This window comes from Phalacrocorax carbo, chromosome 2 (assembly GCF_963921805.1).
Source record: "Phalacrocorax carbo chromosome 2, bPhaCar2.1, whole genome shotgun sequence".
In the NCBI taxonomy this organism is placed as follows: Eukaryota; Metazoa; Chordata; class Aves; order Suliformes; family Phalacrocoracidae; genus Phalacrocorax; species Phalacrocorax carbo.
Genome location: NC_087514.1, coordinates 149,127,991 through 149,155,387, shown reverse-complemented (window position 1 = coordinate 149,155,387; position 27,397 = coordinate 149,127,991). Strand labels below are relative to the sequence as shown.

The 27,397-nt window shown below is 38.8% G+C and overlaps 1 protein-coding gene across 2 annotated transcripts in view; it reads right to left on the bottom strand.

Moving 5' to 3' along the window:
- Positions 1–27,397, bottom strand: part of GPR158 (G protein-coupled receptor 158) — a 206,676-nt gene that overhangs the window by 68,314 nt on the left and 110,965 nt on the right. For both annotated transcript variants that reach the window (XM_064444819.1, XM_064444821.1), the window contains exon 5: positions 17,370–17,438. In XM_064444819.1, the coding sequence (XP_064300889.1) occupies positions 17,370–17,438 (69 nt within the window). The remainder of the gene's footprint in view (positions 1–17,369; positions 17,439–27,397) is intronic.

The following is a 27,397-nucleotide window of genomic DNA, read 5'->3' as shown; positions in this document are numbered from 1 at the left end:
GAAGGCTATGTTCTGAATGGACAGGTATCAGTTCTGTTACAGAGAAAAATGCAAAAGTCTTAAAATGAAAAGCAGTGACCTCAGACTAGCTATGTTGAATACAAGCTGCCTAGAAGCAATCTTAAGCAATACACCAACAATATAGCTGGATGAACTCAGAGAAGCTTGAGAAGAATTCTTATTTACAAACCTCAGGAGGAACATTCCTCTAATAGTAGAAGAACAACATACTCAGCTCTGAAAGAGCAGTCTTCTAAAGCTCCAACACATGTAGGAGGCAACCAACTAAACAGAACAACAAATGAGAAATCTCCCCTTGGAAATGCTGCATGGGAGTGGAAAGTAGGAGGGATGGATTTTGGAGCAGATCTTGAGGAAATTGAGTGTGGGCTTGAAAAACTTTAGAGAGTCTGTGGAGGCCATTGAGCAGTTGGTGAGAAGTTTGAAGTATAATGGTGCAGGAAAGAGAGGAGTCAGAGGAAAAGGGAGTTGCAAAATGTGAAATCATTGACTGGGGGAAGCTAAGAGTGATGAATTCACCCCCTCTGGAAAACAAAGATTCATGACACTTCAGTGATTTGTATTGCTGCTCATCTCCTGAAAAATCAACAACAGTAAAATCCCTAAGACATAATAGGCGCATCTCATCTTCCAAAGAGCGCATTTGCTAACCTTCGCATACATTCTGGTTTTCCATAAAACTGCATTGGCAAATGCACAAGTAAACATATTGATGAATTTTTAGTTGTCTGACATGGGCAATTTCTTGTTCAAAAAGAAACAGATAAGCCACAAAAACGTTTGTGATATAAGACTGTATTTGATGAGCATATCTTTGATCTTTAACATCTTTTTCAGTTGTCATTAAAAACTTCAATTCTCTCTCTCACATGATATGAAGTTTTTTCAGACCCTAAAGATTTCAACTCAAACACCCAGAACAGAATTAGGACTTGCAGTTTGTTTTGCGGAACTATGCTTTCTCTGTAACTTAGGATTTGGGTTTTTTTTTGTGATTAAAATTGCCTTTTATTTCAAACATGTAAAATAACTGTACAGAAACAAATTGTGGATAAGAAAAAGAAACTTAAGAGTCAATTTCTTATTATTTTTCAAATTCTGTGGGATTGGACAAAACAACACACCTGTCCTCAGTGCAAAAATTAGGAGGTTTCTGAGGAAGCAGGTTCTTGACAGTTAATACTTTAACCTGGAAACCAACCAAATTCAAGCTATGTTTTTCTAGTGATAACAGTTGAGGTCCATATGCTACTCACTGCTCATAACTAAAAATAACTTCAGCGTTCATTGGAGCTGGTATTGAAGACAGGTCTCCCCCTTCTAACCAATAGGTAACCTAGCAGCACAAGAGGCTGAACACTTTGCATGCTACAGCATCTTAGAGCCAAAGAGCTAAAACTTTCTTCAAGGTGGTACAAGTTTGTATCTTCTGAACCAGAGAGAGGAACTGAACCTGTGTGTCACATTCAGAATGATAACATTACTAAGTGGGATATTGGACAAAAAACCTATAGGTTGTTTTTTTTAATCACCTATACTTGGTAAGAAAGTAAGGTGCACCTTAAGACAAGGTTCAAATCTGCAGCCCTTTGTGAAGGAAGGCATTTTCCCACACACAAAAACTGGGCAGATCATAAACCACAAATCTCTCTGTCTTCAGCACGTCCAACTGTCTAAGCTAGTGAAGGCAGGCATGCTGGCTTCTGCGTCTCTGACTGTGAGTACACAGCCATTTAATGTAAAGACTACCTTACTTGACCTCAAGGCACCAAATTTAGGCACTGCATTCTGGAGTTGGAATGCCGAGCCCAGTAAGTTAAGCCCTTAAAAGATTTGCCGTGATAAAAAATGAAGCTATGTTGAGAAACACTTTCCCTGCTAATGGCCTAACTATTCAATCGTCTTTGGTCTCTTGTCAGAGACACTGACCAAAATAGCTGTAACCAGTACCTGCTGGTTCCCTCCTGCTGCCGCAGCTGTAAAAATAAAGCATTAGAAATACCAGTCCTCCAGGGCAAGATCTCCCATTTGCAGTCCTGACACATTTCACTTGCACGGTCCACAAAATGCGTTCATTAACAGATCAACAAAACAGCAGAAGGAGGCTTTCTTCAAATGTTCCACTCCTTTCTGAGCACAGGGGGAGTCCTCCAAACATTTTACCAATTTATCAAAGAATATGTCCACCCTCCACCCGGAGAGACATATTCTACCCCATTTTGTTGGTAGGCTGTCCTCTGAATTTAACAGCAATTATTTATTTATATGAACTTCCTTCTCTGTCCTCCTTATCAAGCTGCTTGGGGTGTTGGATAAACAACCGTACAATAAAACCAGCATAAAAGCAGGACAAAATATTTAAAAGCAAAATGAACAGTTGTCACCAGAACTAAGAATGAGATGGTAAACAGAAACCAAAATAACCAGGGCACCAGGGAGAAATGCAGCGGTTTTTTATTAAAGAGAAGTCAGGTTGTTAAGATAGATAGAAAGAGAGATAGCAATGAGATAAAATCCCAAGCAGTGAGATCCCATATATGAGACTGGCCAAAAGGAACACTTCAAGACCCACATTTAGATGAGGAAGTGAGGGTACTCAGAAGGCCATGACCTTCTTTTTCTTCAAGGTTCTTGAACACTTACTATATATATCACAACGATTTATGATTTAAAACAAACCCATTCAGGCAAATTTTGACAGGATTCCTTGTGACATGTCTGAGAAAAATGCATTACTTTAGATTGTCTAAGGAAATGAACCTAGCAGATTCACTATATCATGCTACAAAATTTCATCTACTTTATGCAAGACACATGGAGGAAAAACTCCCATTCTTTGAACTTGCTTAGGTAACTACAAAATCTCAAGAAAGTCCACCATGTTCTCTAGACCAACAGAATACTCAGATACTGTTTAGCAACAGACACTTCTCTGTCCTCTATTTCTTCTTCTCTCTTTCACTCCGAGTGGTTTCAACTTTTTTTTTCCTGTTCTTTAACCTACTTCTTAATCAGTTAAGACTAAACATTAATTGAAGTTTGATCAAGGTTCCCAACTTTTTTTTTCATTTGTTGAAAATAACAGAGATGACCTTTTCCAACTTTAGGTCTTCTCAAGAATTCATTCTCTGTCAGCTTGCATGTTTGTTTTACCTGATCCATATCTGGGGCCTTGTCATTAATACAAACAATAACATGTGCTAATTATTATATGAAATATGACTAATTATCTTTTATGAAATTATTTCATGTATACAAATTCTTGATCACCTCTGATGTCTGCTATACACACTTGAGAGTCAAAACAGAAATCAGTGCCTTTCACAATTACATCATTTGATATGAAAGGCTTTTGATGTTATCAGGTTAGTCCAGCCTACAGAGAGTTGAGGAAAGCCTGATACACTAGAGGTTTCTTTTCCAAATGTAGTAAGCACTGAAGGTATTTACCCTAAACAGAGAAGATGCCCTGTCTGAGAAAATAAGTGCTCCTTATTATTTGTAAGTCCCATAGCCAACAGCAGCCCATAGAAAGTCACCTCAGCTCAGGTTCAAAGTAGATCAGGTTTCTTTTTCTGTAAACCTAGTAGTGTAGCATGTCTTTTGGTTCCAGAAAAGTTACATAAAGTCAGCTAAAAATTAAATTTAGATTTTTTTAATATTCTTGGTGACATCTGAACTTGTCAGATACCTTACTGTTACCAAAATAATTGGCAAATGACTTAATATTACTAAATCTATTATTCTTTCTTAATACTGACATTGTAGGTATTTAGGGCATGTTCTGATTCAGCTGTCTTCCAAAATTCCTAGAGCATATGATTGCCTAACAGAGCTTTATGTTGAATTAATACTTAATATAGATGTTCCTTAGGGTTTTAAGAGACTTGTTATGATAGCATTTTGCCTTCTCTTCTTGTAGCAACAACTGATGGTTACTTGAACATAGAGTGCCTGCTACTATGGCAGTAACTTATTTGGATTATGATTTCAAAGATGTAAATACGCTTTGAGGCTTGGAAAGTAGATACAAGTTTAATAAATATGGATATAAGTAGCTGACTAAATAACCCAGCACACAGACTTTTACAGATTATTTCTTTACAGATTTCAAGGCAATGCTAACAATAAAGACAAAAAAAGATGAGCCGGCTCCATGGGCCAGGAAGCTCTGCCAGAGTTTCAAAACATTTCAATGGTTTGGCATGCTGGTGATTTCAGACTGGGAGTTTAAGAGAGTGAGCCGAACATGGAGAACACTTGCTCTGTACCCCAATACATTCTATATTTGAGAGGATTAGGCTAGTTAACAAATTAAGCAAGATAAGTAGATTTAACAACATACTACTGGAATATATAAAATTATTTTGGACCCTGACTGGTGTGACAACTTGCACGCTTGGACTGACATGGAAGAAAACATCTGAAGATTAAATCATAGCTCCAAGGTTTAAAATCAGTGGTTATTTCCTACCGAAAATTCCAAAATTTAAAATCTGAAGTCTGAATAAGATACAATACTTGAAGGAAACGTGGAAAGAACTTCCTTATGCCAATAAAACTTCCTTTACTTTTCTTCCTGAATGTCATTATAGTCTGCGTAAGCACATGTATAGCATGTGCTATACGAAATATACCTGTTGGATATACATGTAACAGGATTAAACATTTATTTCAGTGAAAATGACCAAAAAAGTTTTCATCATACAGGAAAAGCAGAATTAGTATGCATTTAATAGAAGAAAAGTTAAACAAAGAATTATTAAGATTTCCCTTTATACAAAAATGTTTCTTCACCAAGCTCTGTACACACAACATGAAGTAGAACCAAATCTCTGTGTAGAACACTCTCACACAGCAAATGCCCGCAACGTGCTGCTGCCTGAATGGAGCCCAGCCGCAGCAGCAGCAGAGGGCATGCTTTCCTGTGAGAAATTCACAACACAACTTTACTCCACCAGAGAACACCAAGATTTCAGCACACTGAAGGAACACTCTCTGCCTTCACAGTGGATCTGCCCATGTGCACCAGTCTGGACATTCAGAATATGTCTGAATTAATGTATATTCACACCATGACTGTGATTGCATTTTTCAGCGGCTTTGGCCCTTCAGATTACTTTTAAAAGCAATGACCCGGACACTGACAAAGTTTCCAGGTATTCCAAATGACTGCTTAGGGTTACTTTTGCCTGCTTTTTGGCTTACTGCTTTTCTCACTACCCTTGACTCAATCTCACACTGGACATACACGTAAATACTGGTAGTCCTTACTTGCCAAGGGAACTAATGTATCTAAAGGATTCCATTAACTTCAAGATTATGCATTGCTGTTGGTCACAAAAACCTTGCCTATTCTAGCATGCATCTGAACCCCACCAGCAACACCACTCTACACAAACCAACCCATTTAACTCATGCCAGTGCCAAACTATGCAACTTCTAACTCCCTTCTGAGCCCTCTTCAGCTGTTAGCATGTAGGAGCCAGTCTTGCTGGCAAGGCCAGACCAGGAGACTGAATAAACTCACTCAGGCCATGGAAAAGTGGTTTTAAATCCCTGATTAGTTTGAGATAGTTCAAAGACCCTTATCTGTAATAGCATGCCGACTGTGAGGCAGCTTGGTGGTCTGAAGCTGGCCTATTCTCAACCCACACTAGTAGAGCTGCTCCAGTTTACATGGAATGCTTGAATGCATTCACCAGGACACTCTGTACCTTATGAGCTCAGGTCAGACCCCTAAAAACAGACAAATATGAGTTACAAATTAATGGTTCTGTGACTGTTTAGCAGATGACTGAAATACTCATTTGAGTAAAAATGGGACCTCTTCTTGTTTTTGCCCCTTAACATTGCAAGCTTTCCCACTGTTATCTTAAATCCTGCAGATTGAGGCTTTCTAGTGGGAGTGATGGATTTTCTTCTTATTATTCCCTGATGCTTTGTTTATCATCTAGTGTCTTGCTATGCAATTTAGGTGCAGCTTCATAGAAATTAGTAGAGTAGCTCTGAAATACAGTCCATGTGGGACTTGAATCGGGCTTTTTTCTGCTAGTATTTTTATGGCTTAGTCTTGTCAAGCCTAAATCAAATATTTTCAGATTATTCGCATAGAGTACATATCATCTCCAGCAGTATAAAAACAGTTGCATGCTTCCAGACCTTTGAGAAGATGCAAAACTCACCATCGAATGTGTCCTTGCTCACACCTTTAATAAAATGTTTTTAATCACTTCTGTTGTTATTATTAGTAACCGCCATTTGTAATGTGATTCTTACTCATTGATCAGGACCCTGCTGCGCACAGCACAGCTATGCCAAACATCCTTGTACCAAAGAGTTCATAATTTAAATATGAGATGAGAAACCACAGGTCAATACAGAGGAAGCACAAGGAAAGAATAAAAGATTTATATTCTACAATTATGTAAGTGGTGGTTTAGGACAGGAGAAGAAAGCTTGCAAGGGGTAGTGAGAAATAACTGTATGCATGCAAGGAACAAGCACTGAATGTACAATCTGTGGTTTTACAGATACCCTCTATAACATGTAATTGTGACAATGGGAGAAAAGTCAGCTTTATATCAAGGTACAAGATGTCACTTCTGTCTTGTTTTCATTTTTATATTGTTCGGTTGCTCAATTTTGGATTAATTTTCTTGTTGCTATATTAGACTTTTTGCTGTGTTTAATTTTCAGGGACAAAGTTCTTTATTCTTTTTTCTCAATACCATCCTTTCCTTTTTCTCTCTACATTGCTTTTACTAACTAAACAATATGTAACAATAAGGATTTAGCACCCCAGCTTATTTAAAGATTAACATCAAAGAAAAATGAAAATTGTGATTGATCTAAAGAATTTAAGTTTGATAAAAGAGACACTGTAGGAGAACTATATAAAAATATTATTTTCTTCCACTTGCAACTCTTTCTGTGATGAAGGAAAGTCTCATTTCATCCTCTTATTTTCTATGGGTTTTGGCAATATATATTACCTTGGAATTGCTTACATTTTTTTTTTTATCTTTGAAATACTCCCATCCATTTCTGGTAAGAATTTTGATTGAATTGACATAGTTCTCTCCTTGCTCCTTTTTTTTTTTTTTCCACAAATGTGCAGAACTTACTAAACTGTATCATGCCACTACAAGAAATCTACTTTGGATTCAGATTTCAAAGAGAGATCCGCACATGGATGCTGTGTATTGGCTATGAAGGACAGGACATTCCTTAATGGCTTTGTCAAAACTTGCATATATTTGCAGATCCGTGCTGAGTTCCACAAAGGCAGAGGATCTAGAAATCAAATAGTTCGTGTAAAACACTGTTTGCTGAAAATACTGTTGCTTTTTCTATATTGTCCTAATATACAGAGTTGTATACAGTAAATAAGGTTTATATCACATAGTAAAAAGCTGGTTTTTGTAAAGACTAGTTGCTCTAGTGAACATCATCTATTCCATGCCCAGTATTACTGTTACTTCTAAGAACAGAAATCTCATCTCTTACTTCTTTATGTCATCTAGATTTAGACCCAGGCACTACTCTTTTGAATGTCTCATTTTCAGAAATCAATCTGGCCAGTTTCATGGTGAACTTTTTACCTGTTGGCCCCTAACTCTTCATTTTTTTGCCCCAGCAAACTGAAATTTTGAATATTTCTGCCAGATGACTCTATTATTATCAGTAATAGAGGAAATACAACTTATCTTATACACTAGTACTTGTTGATGTGTTTCGATAATTTTATATTGCAACTTATATTTTATGTTGTAAACTTGGCTCTGCTCTCCTAAGTATTTCTATTACTTTTTCCAGTTCCTCTCTAATTTCTTATTTATATCAGGTGGTAAGCAGTTTTGGGGTAAAAACGTTTATTTAAATCCTACTAATCTCTTATCCCAGAGTTTAGAAATGAGAAGTTTAAAACTGCTACATAGTAATGAGAACTTTCCACTACCACTATTGTAATTCTGTAAGATTTTTCCAGCTCAGAGATTTCACTAGTTATCATATCATTTTGTCTCTAAACTGAAAACCGCTTAACAATGTCTAGCAACTGGTATTAAAAACCGTAAAGATATCATTGCCTGCATATTCTTGGTTCTCAGCGTGTAGAATGACTGAATAAGGGCAGTGTCACCTCTGATGGATGAAATCTCTTTTCTAATTGATCTCTTCCAAAAACATTGACTTTCTCCACTATAATGCATTGAATTTCTCATCCCTCCTAATCATTAACCATTAACAATCCTCCATGGTGTGACACTTAAACTCTAAGTAGATGGTTAGGAAATACCTAACGCATTCATACATAAAAGAAGAGGGACTGAAATACCCAGTGAGAAAAAAACATATTTCAGCTCCTGTATTATTCACAGTGAACAGGCTTTGAGATGGAGATCCTGTCTTTCCCTTTTCCTCTGCGTTGATGCAGAGTACTCTGTCAAGCTGTCAAGTGACATGGAAGTTGGTAGGTAAGATACCATGTTTTATCACTCAGCTGTACATATTATACCAGTCTGCGTCTTACCTTTAACATGTCAACCCCATATTCCAAGGCATGGTGAGTTATCATACCGCCCATTTCAGTCTGGCAGCATGGGTTTACAATTGCACTCAATTTCAAACCAGAAACAGCTTGGTAGTATCAGATCATCTGTGTCAAGTCTTCCTTAGCCATTAACTGCTTCTGCTTTCATTTTGCTTCAGATTCTTGCTGAGGCAGACCACAACAACCCTGAACTAAGGAACTGGACAACAGCCAAGTCTGGCAAGTTCAGTAAGGTCTAATGACAAGCTACAGGCCTTTCAATTTACCTCAGTTATTGCTCCTTGGGTCTCAGGTATGAAAGCATGAATAAACAATGAGAAAAGACGTTTGGTGGAAAAATATAAACATACCCCTAGCTTTCACTGAAAGACACCTGGTTAAGTGAAAAAGAATGACTGAAATTTATCTCCTTCCAACATGCAGTCTCTCAGGTGCTAAACTAATTAGTGAAGGTAAATCACTGGTATCAGGACTATGCCCTACCGAGAATATGTCAGATGTTGACTACAACTTTTAATATTTTTCTTCCTGGCACACTTCAATCCTGGCTGATCTATACTATAAAAAACTCTTGCCTTTAGTTTTACAGTTTAATAAAAATGTGGTATATCGTTTTTGATTATCTTTCCTGTAGAAGTTCTATCACATTTATATTTTGAACTAATACCTGAGAGAGCCTTTCTTCATGTGTTGATTTTTTCATAAACTGAAGTCACTACAGTAAAATTTGAACATATTCTAAAACATCGTGCATAACGACTCAGTTCACTTGCCCAGTGGTCAATGTGATCATCAAAACATGTTTGGCCAAAAAAAAAATATTCCTATCCTTTCTAGCTTATATGCCACTGAGATCCAACAAGAGTTATATATAATAAAGTACACAATCATTCAATAAGACTATTTTTCCTGTTTTGTTACTCTAATTCAGCAGAAACAGGTGGGGTAAGTGATGACTTTCACTAATTAGATTTTTTTCCTACCAGGTGTTCTTCAGTAACTCCTTGGCTTGCCTGTGGCACTGCTGTGGTCTCCCGCTCAAGTGGTAGCCAAGCCCCTAATGGTTTAGCTTTACAGAGCAGGGCAACCAGGATGGAGTATATAGCATGGCTCCAGGCATTAGTGAGGAGTATGCCATGAATATTGCCAGCACTATCTTCCTCCATATGTATTTACCCACATTTCAAATTCTGATAGTTTTTGTGTGTCAATACTTTCTATGACCCGAAAAGAGGTCCCCACAACTTCCACTTTTCAAATGTAGCAGATTTTTAACTTGTGCACATTATTGCTTATACTGTATCAAAAAAAGTTTAAAAGCCCTAGCTAAATATTGTGCATTATTTTTCAGGATTTTGGTCTGGTTTTATAACACTACTTTGAAAAGAAGAGGTTAATATAGTGTCTTTATCTACCAATTCTTATATATGCAAGTAAGTGTATTCATGTGAGTTACTTCAGTGGAATTATGAGTAAAGAAGAAAGTCTACAAGATATTTCCCTGCTCCCCTCACCACAAGATTAATTTCATTGAATGAAGGGCTGGCAAGACTGTATCATATGAGCCAGCAGTTGAAGACAGTCATTTAAAATAAAAAGGTCAATGAAAACCCAGCGTGGCAGTTGGTTCCGGTCACCAACCATTGTCCTTTCTCTCTAGCTCTCAAGCCCTACATGCACACATATACTTGGCTATTCAGTGAACCTAGATTCTGAAAAATGTGTCCTTCAAACATAGTTCTCAGGAAAGCTTTCACAGTAGCAAAAACAACGCTGCCCTCCTACACTCCTGTACCACACCTTTGGATCTGTGGGAGGAGGAGATCAGGTTTTGTCTCAGTATCACAAATACTGTCACAAGTATGAGCATGGGAGTCCAAGATGTGAAGGAATAGTAACATCAGTGCCTGCACCTTCACTGACCTCTCTACAGCCTGTCATTTATATACCCCACTATATGTTCCAACAACATCACATATTTCATAACAAGGTTCAAAAACTACAACCATGGGACTTTATTATGTGCCCGCACACTGCCCATTTGTGTAGTCTCTATCCTTACAGGTTTTTAAGACCTATCTGGATAAAACACTTAGTAGTCTTGTCTTATAACTAGTCTTATTGCTGTCCCTCCTTTGCGCACGAGGTTGGACTAGAGGCCTCCTGAGGACCCTTCCAGCCTGAGGTACCCTGTGAACACAGCACACAGGCGTACACTGACACACAGAACAATGTCCTCATCAAAGTCTACTTTTATAATTTACTAGAATTATGTCATAGCTCTACTGAGTTTCCAATATCCCAACCATTTGTCATCTACACAGATATACCAGTAGCAAAACAAAGTCATGAGACATACAGCTGTAGGTAATCACAGTTCTAGATGTGGATAATCATAGATATACAATGGATTTAATTATCTCCTTGAGAGTAGCTCCCAGATTTTTTTAGGACAGCTATGTAGATTTGTGACAACAAAACCATGAAGAACTATAATACTGTGTATCTCATTTTTCTGCTATTTCAAATACACTTATTCAAAAACCAGAAATTCTTCAGAGCCTGCTTCCTGTTAATAAAAACAGCCATAAACATTTTTCTTAGTGAGGTCCAGGCCAAGGATACAAGCGTTCCCAGGGCCTATGAGGTTTCTGTACTTTGAAGCACAAGCTTGTAATGCAGAGGCTACATCAGCTTAGTTTTGGCTTTTGCATTCAAAGCAAGCTGGCTCTCAGAAAAAGCTGATGGTTTACTGGTTGCATGTTAACTTCAAAAAGTATGTTTGTTTGACAAGGGCACTGAGAGAGACAAACTATTGCATAATCTTCTGCCTGGTTGCCTTACTTCTCTGCCCAAGCAAGACAACGTACATATAAAATCCTGGCAACACTGCATTTAAAATCTGCCTTTTCCATTGGCTGGATGTCTAATCCACTGAGATCCAAATAAAATGGAAAGACCCTTTTCTAGAGAAATCCATAGTGATTATCTCAGAGCAGATAGTTACAGTGTCCTTGGACCTCAGTGACATGAATACTATACTGAAGACAGGCATGTTCTTAGCTACTGTCAAACAAGAACAAGAAAATTATGGGCGTTCATTGTAAGAGTTTTAAAAACTATTTTATGAGTAAAGAGGATGTAGCTGTATGCTGAAAAACAATCAAGCCAAAACATCTGGGGTATCAGAGAGGGCTTGAAGCCTGCAATTCACTCCACAACATATCAGTATGTGCAGCACTGTGTTGGAAAAAGCAAAATATTTCATTTGGCCTCAGTGTACATCAACATATAAGGAACAAACAGTGACTGAGCTCTTGTAATGCATCCCTTACAGGCATACTTGAGGGACAAATGCATAAAAGTATTATGCACTATTCCATTTTCACATTCATTAATGCCCAAACCAGAGCTTTCCAGTGACCTTGTTGGTGTGCTCAGGGCTGTGACTAATGGACCTACCACAGCCTAATAATCCTCCCAACATTCATGGCTCGCTTCTACCATGCTAATGTACATACAGATCATTCAAGGGAAAAAAGCACACGTCCACATCTAAGCTCCACTACTCCCATCTTTCCATTCCTTCTCATAACATGAAAAAGTAGGTCATTCTAGCCTGAGTGTGAAAGAGGGAGTAAAACAGATCCTAACACCTACTACATGCAACAGGATGTCAGAGCACAAAGTTTATTCCAGGCTTCACTACTGAACTGCTTCATGAGCGTTATTAAAGTCAGTGCACTGCTGCCCAGCATCTCCATTTCTCTGAACTGACAGCAATATTGCCTCAGTATAATGACAGCTTTAGAAAAACAAGGAATAGCAGTAAAGACAAAGAATTTGATTCTTTACGCAACAGAAGACTGAAGGGAAAAATCCTAACAGGATACTCTGCAGCCTCTGAAACTAACTGACATCACTGTTACACAGGTTCCCCCCCACCATCTAACATAACTTTCACTCGCTGGAATTTAAAGCCAGCACTTCTTATCTGCCAAATCAAGAACATGGAGAAGAAATTATTCCCTTCCTCTTTGCATCATGGTACTCAGTAACTTTTATTGTTGGCTCTAGAAATAATATCATAATATTGCATGGATTTTGGAGTGCATTTTGGAGTTTCAGTTACAGTAGACTAGCAGTATGGAAAATGTTTAATATATCAGTTAACCAGCACTTGCCTAGGGTAAAATTCATCGTCCTTTGAGGCAAGTACCCCAGGCTTCCTTTATAGTCAGTGAGGCCTAGGCCATGAGCCACCTCATCCTCAAGTTGAAGTAAAAAATTAGTCATAAAAGGCCTTGTTTCTCCTCCCTGTCTGCTGAGTGTAGGATGACGGTTTCAGCTATGGATACCTATACTAGAAACACAGACTAAGAGAATAATTTCACTCCAGAGGTCATTTAGTCCAGCTCCCTGCTCAAAGCAGGTCTAATCAGGTCAGCTCACTCAGGGCTGTGTCCAGTCAAGTCCAGACACTCCAAGGATCGTGACTCCACAACTTCTCCAGGCAACATATTCCACTATTTGACCACCCTCATGGTAAAAGAAGTTTCCTGGTCTCTAACCAGAATTCCCTATTTTTCCAGCTTGTGTCCATTACAGATGTCTAAAATCAGCTGAGATCTGACTCCTAATACAATTAGCAGGATGCTCTATTACAATATTGTGTTTGTGTTTGCTTTATTTGAAGGTCTTTGCAACATGCAAAGTGTTTTCAAACCCATGTTAATGCAAGATGCTTTCCAAGCATTAGCAAGATAGGGAATTAGGAAAGGTCTAAAAGCTCCACCACAGTCAGTATTTCTGGAAAAGGAAAGTAATGAGAATCCTCCCTTCAGATGCCAAGAAGTTAAGAGAGTCCTCTATAAGACAGTCAGGTTTTGACCCTCTCTTCAAAATCTAAGAACAAAGAAATATAAGCGAAATCAATTAGAAAGCCCAGCTTTCATTTGGAGAAAGTCCATCGATAACTGGAAAGACTAAGTAAAGGGAAATCAGAGATGTTACTGTGAGACCTAGAGATAATGTAAGAAATGAGAGCCTCAGAAATGAGCGCTGCCCAGCAACTGCTGGGTAAAATCTATGCATTTGTAATAGACAAGTCTCATCTGCCTGCTTATAATTCAGGAAAGATCGATGTGTTGTTATCAATATAGCAGAATTTGAATAATAAATTTTGGTGGAGACCATCATTTGCACTTCCCGTTTGGTTAGAAGGGCATTGTAACAGCTGTTTTTCTCACCAAAAGCAGCTGGCTGGTGATATTATTTTTCAATTAATGATGCTACACTATGAATAGATTACTGCATGTAGACATGTAAACAATGACAATTAGCGAAAGAAATTAAGCAATGTAACAAAGTAGGGTTTGGTTTCCATTTAATTGGAGGGTAAGGGAAGTCAGAGATGCAATAAAGCCCTTATGGACACAGTGAAATTTGTATGCTGAAGGCTCTCAAAATAATGCAAGACAGACTGGGTAACTGGATCTAGAAAAGCAAGAATTAGGAAAGAGTAGAGGAACGGAAAGTAAAGATGCAAAAGACTTAAATCAGTGTTGAGAAAATCTAAGGGGATTTTGATTTTTAAATGAGGATGTAATTTTGCACTGGAATCCTTAAACGACCAGAGTTACTTAGAACAGAAATGCTGCCATTTTATCTCTTTACACTGTATATACACTAAGGCAAACTATGTATTTCTGTACTTAGGCATGAATGTAAAGCTTTTTGATTTTACCTTCCAAATCACAAAAGAAGAAAAAATGATACAGAAAGGGAAACAGACTTATGTTAAAGAGTAACACCTTACTGCAGGGATGCCTGTCTGGCCCGAAGTGGTGAACTCCATTCCGTATTTTAACTTGCATTTTGTGCTAGCTGTGGAAAACCTAACCCAATTTGGGTGTATAAGAGGTGAGATCTATATTAATTAGTCATAAAGCTCTAATATACTCCTCTATTGTGAAATGAGGACCAAATCAAATAGGTGAAACAACTGTACCTCTGTGCGCATGTTACTAATTCTTTAACCACGTTACTGAGTTACTGAATATTCCCACGTCTTCTCAGAAACAAATAAAAACACTAAATAACAAGAAGAAGTAAATGAACAATGGGTATGACCCAGGAAAAAGAAGATCTGCTTTGAATGTATGTGACTTATAACCAATATGATAATTGATTAGCTATGCTCTACACCTTGCTATGAATGAGCATGTGTGTGAATGTCAGCTGGTACAAACGAGAATCTCTGTTTAGAGCTTGGGTTTTCTTTCTCATGCCATCCTGCTCTGCTTTGTGCTCCAGAAAAGAAGCAAGTGAACACATTTAGACACTGTCCATGTACAGCAAAATGTCAAGAGTTCACATCCCAAGGACTCACACCCATAATTCGCACCTTGCAGAAACACAGGCTTTTCTTTCTTGAAGATATATAAAAGGCCTCTCTGGCTATGCTTCATAGCTTTCACACATTTGCTTTTCCACTGTCTTGTCCTGGATCAGAAACCGATGAAATCTTCCTTGCAGTGAATTGAGGGACAGCAATATTGAAATCCTGATACTTCCGTATTAGTCCCAATCTTCTTTATTTTTTACAAAACCATACTCTTGCGGTTGGTGAAATCAGGATTAATTTCTCTCTCTGAACATTAATATGACCTCCCGCTACCACACTCTACATCCCTCCCCTAAGACACTAAAAATAGAAATGATAAAATTTCTCTCTTTTTTGTTTCAGCCTGTAGGAGTAACAGCCTGATTAGTAATTACCTGTGTAAGAAAGAAAGAGAATCCCAGCAAAGAGTGCGGGAGCATAAAACTGCTATAAAAGAGAAGTCAGGTCGTACACTTTGCATATTAGTTTCTAATAGAATGTGTTCTCAGTGGCCAGTTTTATACAGTATGAGAATAAGATGTTCAGAGAAGGACAAGCTCTGGTGAAATATCTACATCCCAACTGCGAGACCGGCTAATCAGGAATTTTCTGCAAATAGGTTTTTCCTCAGAATAGGCCAAATTGTCATTTTGTACTTGCTGTACATTTAACATTGTTAATGTCAGTGGAAAAAAAGAAATATTTAAACATCTGCGAAAAGCTGAGTGGCTGCTTCAGTTATCGAACCCCTCCCAGCTCCATTTCCTTTCCTCTCTTCTCCCTCTGCATGTAAAGGTTGTGGGTGGCCATCTCTTGCATCTAACAAAATGGTTCTTCAACTGCTGAGAGAGAAATCTTTTTCCACCAACAGTATCTAAGTATACCTGATGCTGAGCACCTGAAGCCTGAAGAGAGGCAGCCACCAAAGCACGTTTGCCCTTTGTGAAATACATCAGTTAGAGAATCAAGACAAGAACTGGGAAAGAAACTGAAGAATTAGTGACAAGGCGAGAAGACTGCAGATGCAGCAATAGTTATGATGAAGTTCTGGCATACTTTGGAGTTGAGGTTGTACAAACACTGACTGGTTCTTATGGAGCCTCTACCTGGGGAAGGCACTGTATGGCCCCAGGGTTCTCTGGGAAAGCAGAGAGGGAGGAGACAGCCACGGAAAGGAAACCTCTCACGTTATGCTTTATGCTATGAATTTCTGTAAATGCTTCACAGCATTTCTACATCAGCTGAGAAAGCAGTGCATGGGCTTTCTGTTCTGCTCATTGGAAAAGAATATGAAAGAAGCTCTGAAAACCCTGGGGAGAGGTATTGCAAGTTGTAAAAAGCATTTGTACAATATGGAAAAAACCAAAACTTTCTTCCTGACATCTGAAAAGTGAAGAATGAAAAAACACATAAAACGGTCCTAGAAATGCATACACTTTTTCATTAGAATTTGAAAGGCCCACATGGTTCAAAAAATAATGTGTAAAAATTCCACGGGGATTTGTGTTTATTATAGTATTCTACTACAGTTGATTTCCTATTTGTTCGGCAGCTGCTAAGGGGGTTTGTTTTCCAACTAGTCTCTCAGTAACTACATGATGGTCTGTGAAAGCACAGAATATTCTGACTACTGAGGAAAAGAGAATATTCAAATATTTAAATACTTTAAAATATTCTAAAATAATCCACAACCCCATCTTTGTTTCTGTCTCCTGATCTGCACATTTTCTATATCAACTTCATTCAATTTACACCTTGATGTCTTGCTTTACTAGTCATTACATTTGGTTTATGTGGCAATTAACAAAGTCAGGTTTTCTGGGATTTTTGAAAAGAGAAAGGATCTGTATTTCTATGAGTTTTGTACTATATTCCTCATGTGACTGTAAAATTCTTTTTTTTCCCCACTTACAGTATAGGGATAATACCATCTCATTTTCCCAAATACAAGGTATTACAGATGTCAGATGTCACACAGCTTCAGAAACATCAAAATATATGCCAGTAATACACTGAAATAATTACTCTCCTTTGTACTATATTCCAGAGAAATACTTGGTATAATCAATGGCCTCCTTTTACACACCTTCCATATTTTTCCCATAGCATAGTTTAGAGAGGTATCATCTTTCAAAGCAAAAACTCAGCTTAAGCCAGGACACCTAAAAACTTCCAAGTGAAAAACACTGGAAAGTTTCCTATACTGAAAATGCAGAATTATTACAAATACAGTAAAACATTCAAGTGCTCTTAAGAATATTTACAGAACGCAGCATATTTTATAGTCAGATCAAGCTAATCATTACATAAATAGCTTTGACATTAATATTTTCAACAAGATGATTCATACAATGTTTTAAAATGTCAGCAAGGATATAATTTTTCCAAAAAAGTTATAGTTTTACTTACTGGGAAGTACAGAAGAAGTGATCCAAAAAGAATAGTTTCCAACAGCACCAGCCCTGAAGCCCTGATACTCTAGAAGACAAAAACCAATATAAAATATTAGAAAATTCTCTCTGTGTGCCATATAGATGCTGGGTTTTTTGCAGAAGGCTCCTTCACTTTTGTCAGAATAATACTTCCACAGTAATGCTTATAAAAGCACAGTGTTAAGCTGTCTGTCATATTGGCAGGCTCCAAATTCTTTAATTCACAGGCCCATTACAATGGTTGTGTTTTACAATATCCAATTTAAAAAAATCACTCCTCTGTTAAATACTGTTCAACACACATTACCTGGATACATTTTGAAACTGCTAAAATTGTTCTCTAGTGTGAAGAATTATGGATCATGGGAATTACAGATATGAGTTTAACTGTAGAATTTGTTCTGTACTATTTAAACTTCAATAAGTCCTTCGAACATTTTGACTTATTTAATACTAATGACTTGGCTTCTATAATACATATGAATAATCTACAATTTTACTGAATACAGAGTGTGCTTTAATCTAAAAGCACCTTTATCTTCCCTGAAATTTTGTGCGAAGATGTTGATTCAGACATTAACTTGTCAGGATTGTAAAATACCATGACATTTCCTCACTGATTCTAATGCAGTCTCTCCGTCACAGTTTTCTTATATTTAAATTTTTAAAAAAATCAATTATTTTTCCTAGTACAAAGTATATTCCAACAAGTTTGATGATTTATATACAGTGCATCTGTGTGTTATCTTAAAGACAAAACACCAACTCTGCTTCCCATTTCTTCAGCTACCTACTTCCCTTGAAATATTGTTTCATACACTGTCCTGGAAGAAGGCAGTGCTTTCCCAACTGCAAGGACAGCAGAGGAGGCTTTGCCAAAGATCTTTTGAAAAATCCCCTTCTTTCACATCATAAAAATCCTCTTGTGGGCTGGAATCAATGGTTCATGGTAATCTCTCTAATGGTTTTAGATGGGAGAAGTTTATCTTTCAGAAGTAAGGCAATCATAAAAAAAAAACCCCTCCATCTGAATGGATTTACAGGCAAATTTTTCATGCCCTGGGGTCCAGTTTCTGCTTACAAAAGACTGGTGGAATTTTCTACATAAAAATTCAGCTTTTCAGTGAACCTATAATCTTACTCAGATTTTCTATTTCATAATTTGTTTTTTCAACTGGTAACTTTTACAACATCTCCGGAACTGAACATAGGTTGAAAGACATGGAGAAGATTCTCAGGAAGCCTTTTTAATATGAGACAACTACAGAGCTACCTTATTTCTAGCAATGGTGAAATTTTGCAGCAAAGGTTGTCGAAAGCATGTATATCAGTAGAGCTGTCATCAACATCCTACACAATTGTCCACCTCAAAAATTACCATGAGAATTTAATTCCAACAGGTAATCATTTCAAAGCTTCCATTTTAAGGAAAACACAAATATAACAGCTCCAGGGGCATCTTTGTGCTACTGATGCTGTTTCAGTCACAGTTAAAGCCTTGAGCGAGGACTATGAATGGTTTTCCGCTAGTCTTAAGATTATAATGGTGGCTATTTGGCTCAACCACTGCACACCTAATTTCCTTGGGTTTTGGCAGGAATTTTTCATGTATTCAAGAATTGTTACGGCTCCTGTTTTCTAGACTTTTCCAATTCTTTCACTTTTCCTCGTGGATCTTAACCTTAGACTTTCATATGAAAAATTAAGGATTGCAAAACTGTTCTGGTACCTATCTATAAAATTGCACCCTGAAACTGAGACATATATATTTCTAGCAAAATTTTCATTGAACTGATATGCTTCCGTGAAATATTTCTTAAAAAAGCAAAGCATAACAAAACACCAGCAAATAGCAAAAATACTGTAACTATCTTTCTGAACAGGATGCTATTCCTGCCTTACCAATTGCTGAAACTTGATTATCGACCCACAAGTGTAGCTTATATTTACTCTGGGTTCCCACAATGCAAGGCTTTTGTTTCAAGAACCCAAATTAAAGAGTTTTGGCATTTTTTCCCCCCGTTATGATGTTGGATAAAGCAAAAACACAATCCCAATTGCAAAAATCTGGGAAACTGGTAACTGAAATGCCAATGTCAGGGTTTTTAGGCTCAAGCGATCCCACTGTTCAATGGCATATCAGATTCAACTTAGCCAGGACTTCATATAATTTATTTCTGTCACTTCAATAGATGGACAGTCTCACCAACTAGTCTGCTAATGTAAAGATGGCCCAGCACTCCCGTACTGCATTTCCCCATGTAACAGCTGCTGTTACATCTAGAAGGATGCTTCAGAGAGACACCTGCAAAGCATCAAGAGAAAAAAAAAATGCCCAAAACACATTGATTCTGTATTTGTGAGACACTCATTTGTTATAAGCATCCCTAAACAATAAACAAAGACCGGAAGTGATGACACTATCTTTTATGGGTGCTGTAATAAAATTTTTAATGTACCTATATTCTGTATTCAGCTGCATTCAATTTTTTCAAATGGCACTATAAAAATCAATACATATAGACAACTTTTCAAGACTGCTTTCTGCAGACACTTCTGTTCTGATCTAATATAACACTAAAAAGCTGGAAGTAACTGTTTAGATGCCAGTTATGAAGTCACTAAATGGAATACTTCCAGGTTATTTTAATTAAGAAGTGACTAGACTCCCAGTTATTTTATAGCTTAAAGGTTTGGAGCTATGGATCATGCACACTGCTTTGACATGAATAATAGAAAATGAAAATATTTCTATGGACTATAAAGGGCAGTATGAGTTAGTTCACATTTCTGATGAACACAAAAAATTTAGCCTGAGTGAGACGTAAACCTTGTGTGTAGCAGATGAAAAAAAAAAGCTTAGAAAGCTTTTAAACCTTTTGGTTAAAATCTGCTTCCAGTAACACAGGTTTCACACTTTGTGATGTGAACATCCCAGCACTATATCATAAATTTCAAAAAGACACTATAGGACACCAGATTCCTTTTGTGACCCTGACTCTGCCATAGCTGGGAGTTACACAGGTTTTGATACAGTTTTGATTCACAACATCTTTGTAAGACAATGGGACTTTACTCATTGGGAATTAATGCAGAAGGGTCTTGCCAAACACCACACAAGACACTGGCAGAGGTCAGTGAACTCATGTCTCCCGCTATCGATCAGTACTCAAACCCCTGAACAAGCTTTTTTTTCTTATTTTGTACAATGCTTCTGGATATGACAGAATGGCTGAGAAAGTAGCTGAAATGGGTATCATATGGAAGATGGAAATTATCTTTAAAAAGCTGGTCCTTAAACAGCTTCTGTGTGAACATCCTTTTCTAAACAACTCTCTCTCATCCTTATCAGCCTTATCTTATTCTAAGATAACCTGCAGGAGCACTTCAGCATTTCCAGCTCTTCTTCCAAAACAATGAATGAACCCATGATCATCTTCTCACCTGTGTTCCAGTAGAAACCATTCCCTGTGAATTCTGTCTATGCATTTCTGCTTCTTGCCCTAAAAGAAATGCAGCTTACAGAGCACACTGGAATTCAAAATGAGCTTGAATCCAGGCTTTGACTGTGCTTCTATCTCAGTCTTTGATACCTGAAGAATGGGGGGTTTAACCCAATGTTTACAGATACCACAGCTCTTCCTGACAGGATTCTCCAGCAAATGGAGCAGACATTCTGGCAGAGATGAATACCACCCGTGGTGATAAAAAAAAGTGCAAAAATTGAAATAAGAAATAGTACAACCAAAGAACTATTTCTGCTTAACTGTAGAGAAAAGAAAAAAAATGGGATGGAAATGGAAGCATCAGAATTCTACCGAACAACATTTTTGAAACTCTAATTGTCAATTTTCTCTACTGTGAAGAAACGGAGATATTTTCGTGACAGAAATGTAACATGAAAGTTTTTGGTTTAGAAAAAAACACATACATTGATTTAAAAAACATACATGCCTTTTTTTTCTTCTAATAACTCCCATTACAGCCCAAGAGGTAAGGTCCAGGAAGTAAAGTCTGCATCCAGCACTGATGCTTTAATAACAGGGAATAGCTAGAGAGGGGGAAACCAAAACTAAGGCAGAATGTTTTTAAATTAATTTATTAGAGAAAGATATTCTATATTTGATAGACAGTATTTCCACCAGTCTCTGAGCACCATTATTTCCACCAAACATTGAATCCTTCACTGTACAGACTATGCAAATACAGGCCCCTAAGGCATGGCTGTGGGCAGCATCACAAATGCTTGACTTCATGGGAATCTGCAACATAACACAGCAGTGAATATGCCCACATACCTCAGGAAAAAAGCCTTTGTTCTTTTAAGAAAACAAATGAAAGAGTGGAAAAGAAATTATAACCCAAAGCCTCCACCAAGTGGTGTCCACCTATACTGTCTGCACAATTAAAATTCTCTGATGGAATTCAAGGAAATCAGGGCATTTTAGGACATAACCCTGAAATTCCATGCAGTGGGATTTTCTTTCACTTGCATGCAATATTTGCTCAATTTTTTTCTCTTCCTTAACAGCTGCTTGGTTTTTTGCATCTGCTTTGCTTGTTGGCTTTTATTTTGATTTTTGCTTATTTACTTCTCTGGCTGTTCATCTTGTATACAGTTTGCTCATTGCCTCTTCGTCTGTGTGTTCATTTCCTTTTCGGGGTTTTATTTCTATGTTTACTTATTTGTGTCAGTAAATCTGTCTTTTCTGGTTTTCCCTGTCTCACTTAATGGTTACACATTGCTAACACCTAAGTGATACTACAATTTATTTTGCTTCTAGCTTCATACTAACTTTCATACTTAGCTTAGCTACATCTACCATACATTTTCCACATTCTCTATGTTTGTTTGCTTTTTAAGTGAGACCTTGGAATAATAATAATAATAGTATAATATTACTCAAGTCCTTTGACTTATCCATCATAATAATAATAGTTGTTGTTATTGTTATGATGGATAAGTCAAAGGAGGAAAATTAATGATTGAACTAGGCATTAGCTTCAATCCAGCCTCCATCCAGAAATACTGGAATCAAATTAAAAGGAAGCAATTAAAATAGTATGGCATGTATTACACTAAAGGTCAAGACCAGGTATGTACTGGTCTATACCATCCTCTTCAGCCTGAGCCAGAGTGTTTTTAGAGAGTAGCTACCATGCTTCAGGTCTGATGCAAGTTGTCATCCGTGAGAAAAATTCAAGTGAATGGCAATCAGGTGTTTCATAAGAAGCTATCAAAAGGGCCAGCTAGCAAAATGCAAGATAGGTTTAGGTACATGGCAGCAAATGCAAATGATGAAGTGGTGTGAGGACACAGGACATAAATGCCCCCATTTGGTAGGCTTGGTAACTTCTGAATCACTGGGTATGTCATGCTACACCTACACAGGAAAATTAGCATCCTGGAACAGTAAAATATCTTGCATCTGTACATAATGTACTTCGAGAGGTGTTTATAGAAAAAATGAGTTCAAGTAAACTAGTGTGATTTGGGCAGTGGCACAGAACTCATAGTTGAGCAGGCACCCTCATGTTATACAGCCACTACAGACTGGACCAGCACTCCAACTCGAGGAAGACACTAGACGTAGCAAGCCCTCTCAGCTGGGATGTAACTATTAACAGCTGTGAGATGCTACTGACTGTTTGCATTTCAGTGACTACTCAAAGTTAAATGAGTGTTGATGATCTAAAGCAAACTGTCAAAACTGTTCACAAAGTCAAGAAACACTCACAGTCATTACCAGCTCAGAGGTTAGATATCACCTCCATGTGAGATTCAGGATTTAATTGCAACTCTACATCCAGGTATAGGGTCAGAGTCATGGCACATGACATGCTACACATTGTGGCAGCTACATTGAAATTGCCTTTGTAGGCTTCCCCTTGGAAGACAAGACATAATAGTAGGTCACGGTAACCCCATGGAAGATTCTTTTGGTCAGTCAAGCAAGATGCACTGATGGAGAGGAGACAGAGCCTTGGGGTAAGGGCAGAGAAAGCAAAATGAGGGTGCGTGGGTCCAAGGCAGCCCTGTGAGGAAGGAGACCTTGCCAGACCTTGGTGTGGTCCAGGCACACAGACAGTCAGAGGGATTTTAATTATTAACTGTATTTTCCATTCCGAAATCTCAGGTCTGCATGTACAAATATTCTGAATTAGGAAGACAAGGAAGTAGAGGCTGGTTCATTACTTCTGCTCTCCTGTGAAGCAAACACAGCAGCCGCTCTGGAGCAATTCCTTTATGGAAAGCTTCATTCACTGTTTATCAGAGAAATACAGCTATCTTCTTTCTCACATATCTTTTCTCATGAATGAAAACAAACCAAAAACACAATTACAGGAGGGAAGCCGTTCCCCATAGGTCTGTGCTGTTCTCTGAACAGCAGTCCAGCTGAGACAGAAGCACCCCTTTAACACAGAGTAACTCAGGAGACTCATCCAAACCAGCAGGACTGGGGCTAATGACTGCTTTGAAAAGTGAAAACTTGAACAGAAGAAGGAACAATGAAAGACAGAGTATGTGCCCAAGTGGAATATGTTAGATTCTTTTTATATACCTTTACTAGAAAACTCCATCATACTACTGCAAAATACAGAAGACTCTGTGACCGTTCATCAGGGCTCAAACAAAAGTAACACAACTGAGGTGCAGCTGCTTCAGTACTATGAGGGATTTAGCACATAGATCTTCCTGATTCCTTTATGAATTTGATAACTATAGCTTTTCTAGGCAAGAGGCTAGCATATTAGAAATATATGAAGAGAAAGCACAAATTTATTAATCTGAAAATTTAAAAAAGTGAGATGGAATGGGCAGGTAAAGCTAGAAATAATACGGGTCCTAAGGGTCACATCTGCAAACAAACATTCATTTGCAAAGACTTGTGACAGGAAAAATGTCCAGTGACACTTTTCATAGTACACGAGTTACAGAACTTTTCATAATAAGATCACAACCTTTGTTCTCTTGAATATATTAGAAAAGGAGGTGTCTGGGTAGGGTGGCAGAGCAAAAATACCTACTAATCTACAGAATGGAGTTGGAGAAACTGAAAGAAGATGAAGTAACACTGCACAGATGGGCAAAGCTGTAACTACTGACAAAGGTAAGACATCATTTAGCTGATTTAAAGCAGTATTATTCACTATATTGGATTAAAATTATGTCAAGGAAAGTTAAGAGAAAAATTCTTATAAATAAAAGGTTTCTTGTTCTCACCTACTTTATCCAAAGGAAAGTAAATATTGAAAATTCCAAGTCTTGATACTCTCCAGGATACCCTAAGGAAGGGAATACAAACCTTACAGACATCTAATCATCAGCTAAAAGAAGATTGAGATGCTTATCTTTTCACAGTTCCTGTTATCATACCTGCTTTGTATCTAATTGATAAACACTCTAATATGCCACAATGTGCATAATAAAATCTAACTAGTCTCACAGAATCACTGACTTACAGAAACATTTGTTGGAAGGGACTTCTACAGGTCATCTAGCCCCACCCCTGGTCAAAGCAGGAGTATTGCCAACACTAGAGCATGTCAGCCATAGCTTTGCCTATCCAAGCCTTAAAAACCTCCAAGAACGGAGCTGGGTTAATGATGTGTTACCCAGCTGACTCTGGTCTGGCACTTCTCTCCCAGTGAGAAAGTTTTTCCTAATGCCTGGCTTAAACCTCCTGAGCTATAACTTGTGATTGTTGTCCCTTGTTACTTCCATCACTTGCCATTACTAAGCAGAGTTTGGATTTGTCTTTGCAACCACCCTTCAAGTAGGCTGCTACTAGATTGCCTTTTAGCTTCCTTTCTGCCATCCTATCGAAGCTTAGCTCCCTCAAGCTCTACCTGCAGGTTATATGCTCTAGTTTCCACTAGTAGTCATCCACTAGACTCTCCCCAGTTTCCAGGGCAACAAGTAGGATTACAACTCGGGACTTCAGGAGAGCTATCTTTGGCATCTTCAAAGACCTGCTTGAAGGAATCCCATGGGCTAGGGCTTTAGAAGGCAGGGGGATCTGAGACAGCTGGTCAGTATTCAAGCACCAGTTCCTCCAAGCTCAACATTGGTGCATCCCAGTGAAGAAGTAGTCAAGCAAAGGAGCCAGGAGATACGCATGGATGAGCAAACAGCTTCTAGAAAAACTCAAATGGAAGAAGGAGGTTTACAGTGCATGGAAAAAGAGACTGGACACTTGGGAGGAATATAGGAATGTTGTCAGGGTATGCAAAGATGCAACGAGGAAGGCCAAGGCCCACTTGGAACTAAATCTGTCAAAGCATGTCAAAGATAACAAGAAAGGTTTCTTTAAATACATCAGCAGTAAAAGGAAGACTGGGGATACAGCGGGCCCACTGCTGAACAAGGAAGGGGCCCTGGTGACACCAGATGCAGAGAAGGCAGAGTTACTGAATGCCTTCTTTGCCTCGGTCTTTACTGCTAAGGCTGGCCCTCCGGCAATCCAGCCCCCAGAGGAGAGAGGGAAAATCTGGAGAAAGGAAGTCTTACCATCGGTTGAGAAGGATCGGGTCAGAGATCACTTATGCAAACTGGATCCTTGCAAATTACACAGGCCCCAATGGGATGCTCCCGCGAGTCCTGAGGGAGCTGGCGGATGTTCTTGCTGAACCACTCTGCATCATCTTTGAAAGGTCGTGGAGGACAGGGAAGGTGCCCAAGGACTGGAGGAAAGTAAATGTCACTCCAATCATCAAAAAGGGCAAGAAGGAGGACCTGTGGAACTATAGGCCACTCAGCCTCACCTCAATCCCTGGAAATGTAATGGAACAGTTCATTCTGGAAGCCATCTCCAGGCATGTAGAGGAAAAGAAGGTTATTGGAAACAGTCAACATTAATTCTCCAAGGGGAGATCATGCTTGACCAATCTGATAGCCTTCTATGATGGCGTAACTGGCTGGGAAGATGAAGGGAGAGCAGTGGATGTTGTTTACCTCGACTTCAGCGGGCTTTTGACACTGTATCCTGTAACATCCTCATCGGTAGACTTAGGAAGCGTGGGTTAGATGAAAGGACAGTGAGGTGGATTGAGAACTGGCTGAATGGCAGAGCTCAGCTTGTGATCAATGGAGCAGAGGCTGGATGGAGGCCTGTCACTAGTGGTGTTCCCCAGGGGTCTGTGCTGGGTCAGGCCCTGTTCAACATATTCATCAATGACCTGGGTGAAGGGACAGACTGTACCCTCAGTAAGGGAGGGTACTCCTCCCACAAAAGTGGGAGGAGTGGCTGATACACCAGAAGGCTGTGCTGCCATCCAACGAGACCTGGACAGGCTGGAGAGCTGGGCCAAGGGGAACCTCATGAAATTTAACAAAAGCAAATACAAGGTCCTGCACCTGGAGAGGAACAACCCCAGGCACCAGTACAGGCTGGGGGTTGACCTGCTGGAAAGTGGCTCTGTTGAGAAGGACCTGGGAGTGCTGGTGGACAGCAAGCTGACACTGAGCCAGCACTGTGCCCTTGTGGCCAAGAAGGCCAAAGGTATCCTGGGCTGCATTAAAAGGAGTGTGGCCAGCAGGTTGAGGGAGGTTATCCTCCCCCTCTGCTCCACGCTAGTGAGACCACATTTGGAGTTCGGTGTCCAGTTCTAGGCCCCCCAGTTCAAGACAGACAGGGAAATGCTGGGCAGAGTCCAGCAGCGAGTGACGAAGATGATCAGGGGACTGGAGCATCTCCCTTATGAGGAAAGGCTGAGAGACTTGGGTTTGTTCAGCCTGGAGAAGACTGAGGTGGGATTTCATCAATGCTAATAAATATCTGAAGGGTGGGTGTCAAGAGGATGGGGCCAGACTCTTTTCAGTGGTGCCCAATGACAGGACAAGGGGCAGTGGACACTAATTGGAACACAAGAAGTTCCACCTGAATATGGGGAAAAACGTCTTTCCTGTGAGGGTGCCAGAGCAGTGGCACAGGCTGCCCAGAGAGTCTCCTTCTCTGGAAATATTCAAAACCCGCCTGGACGCATTCCTGTGCCCCCTGCTCT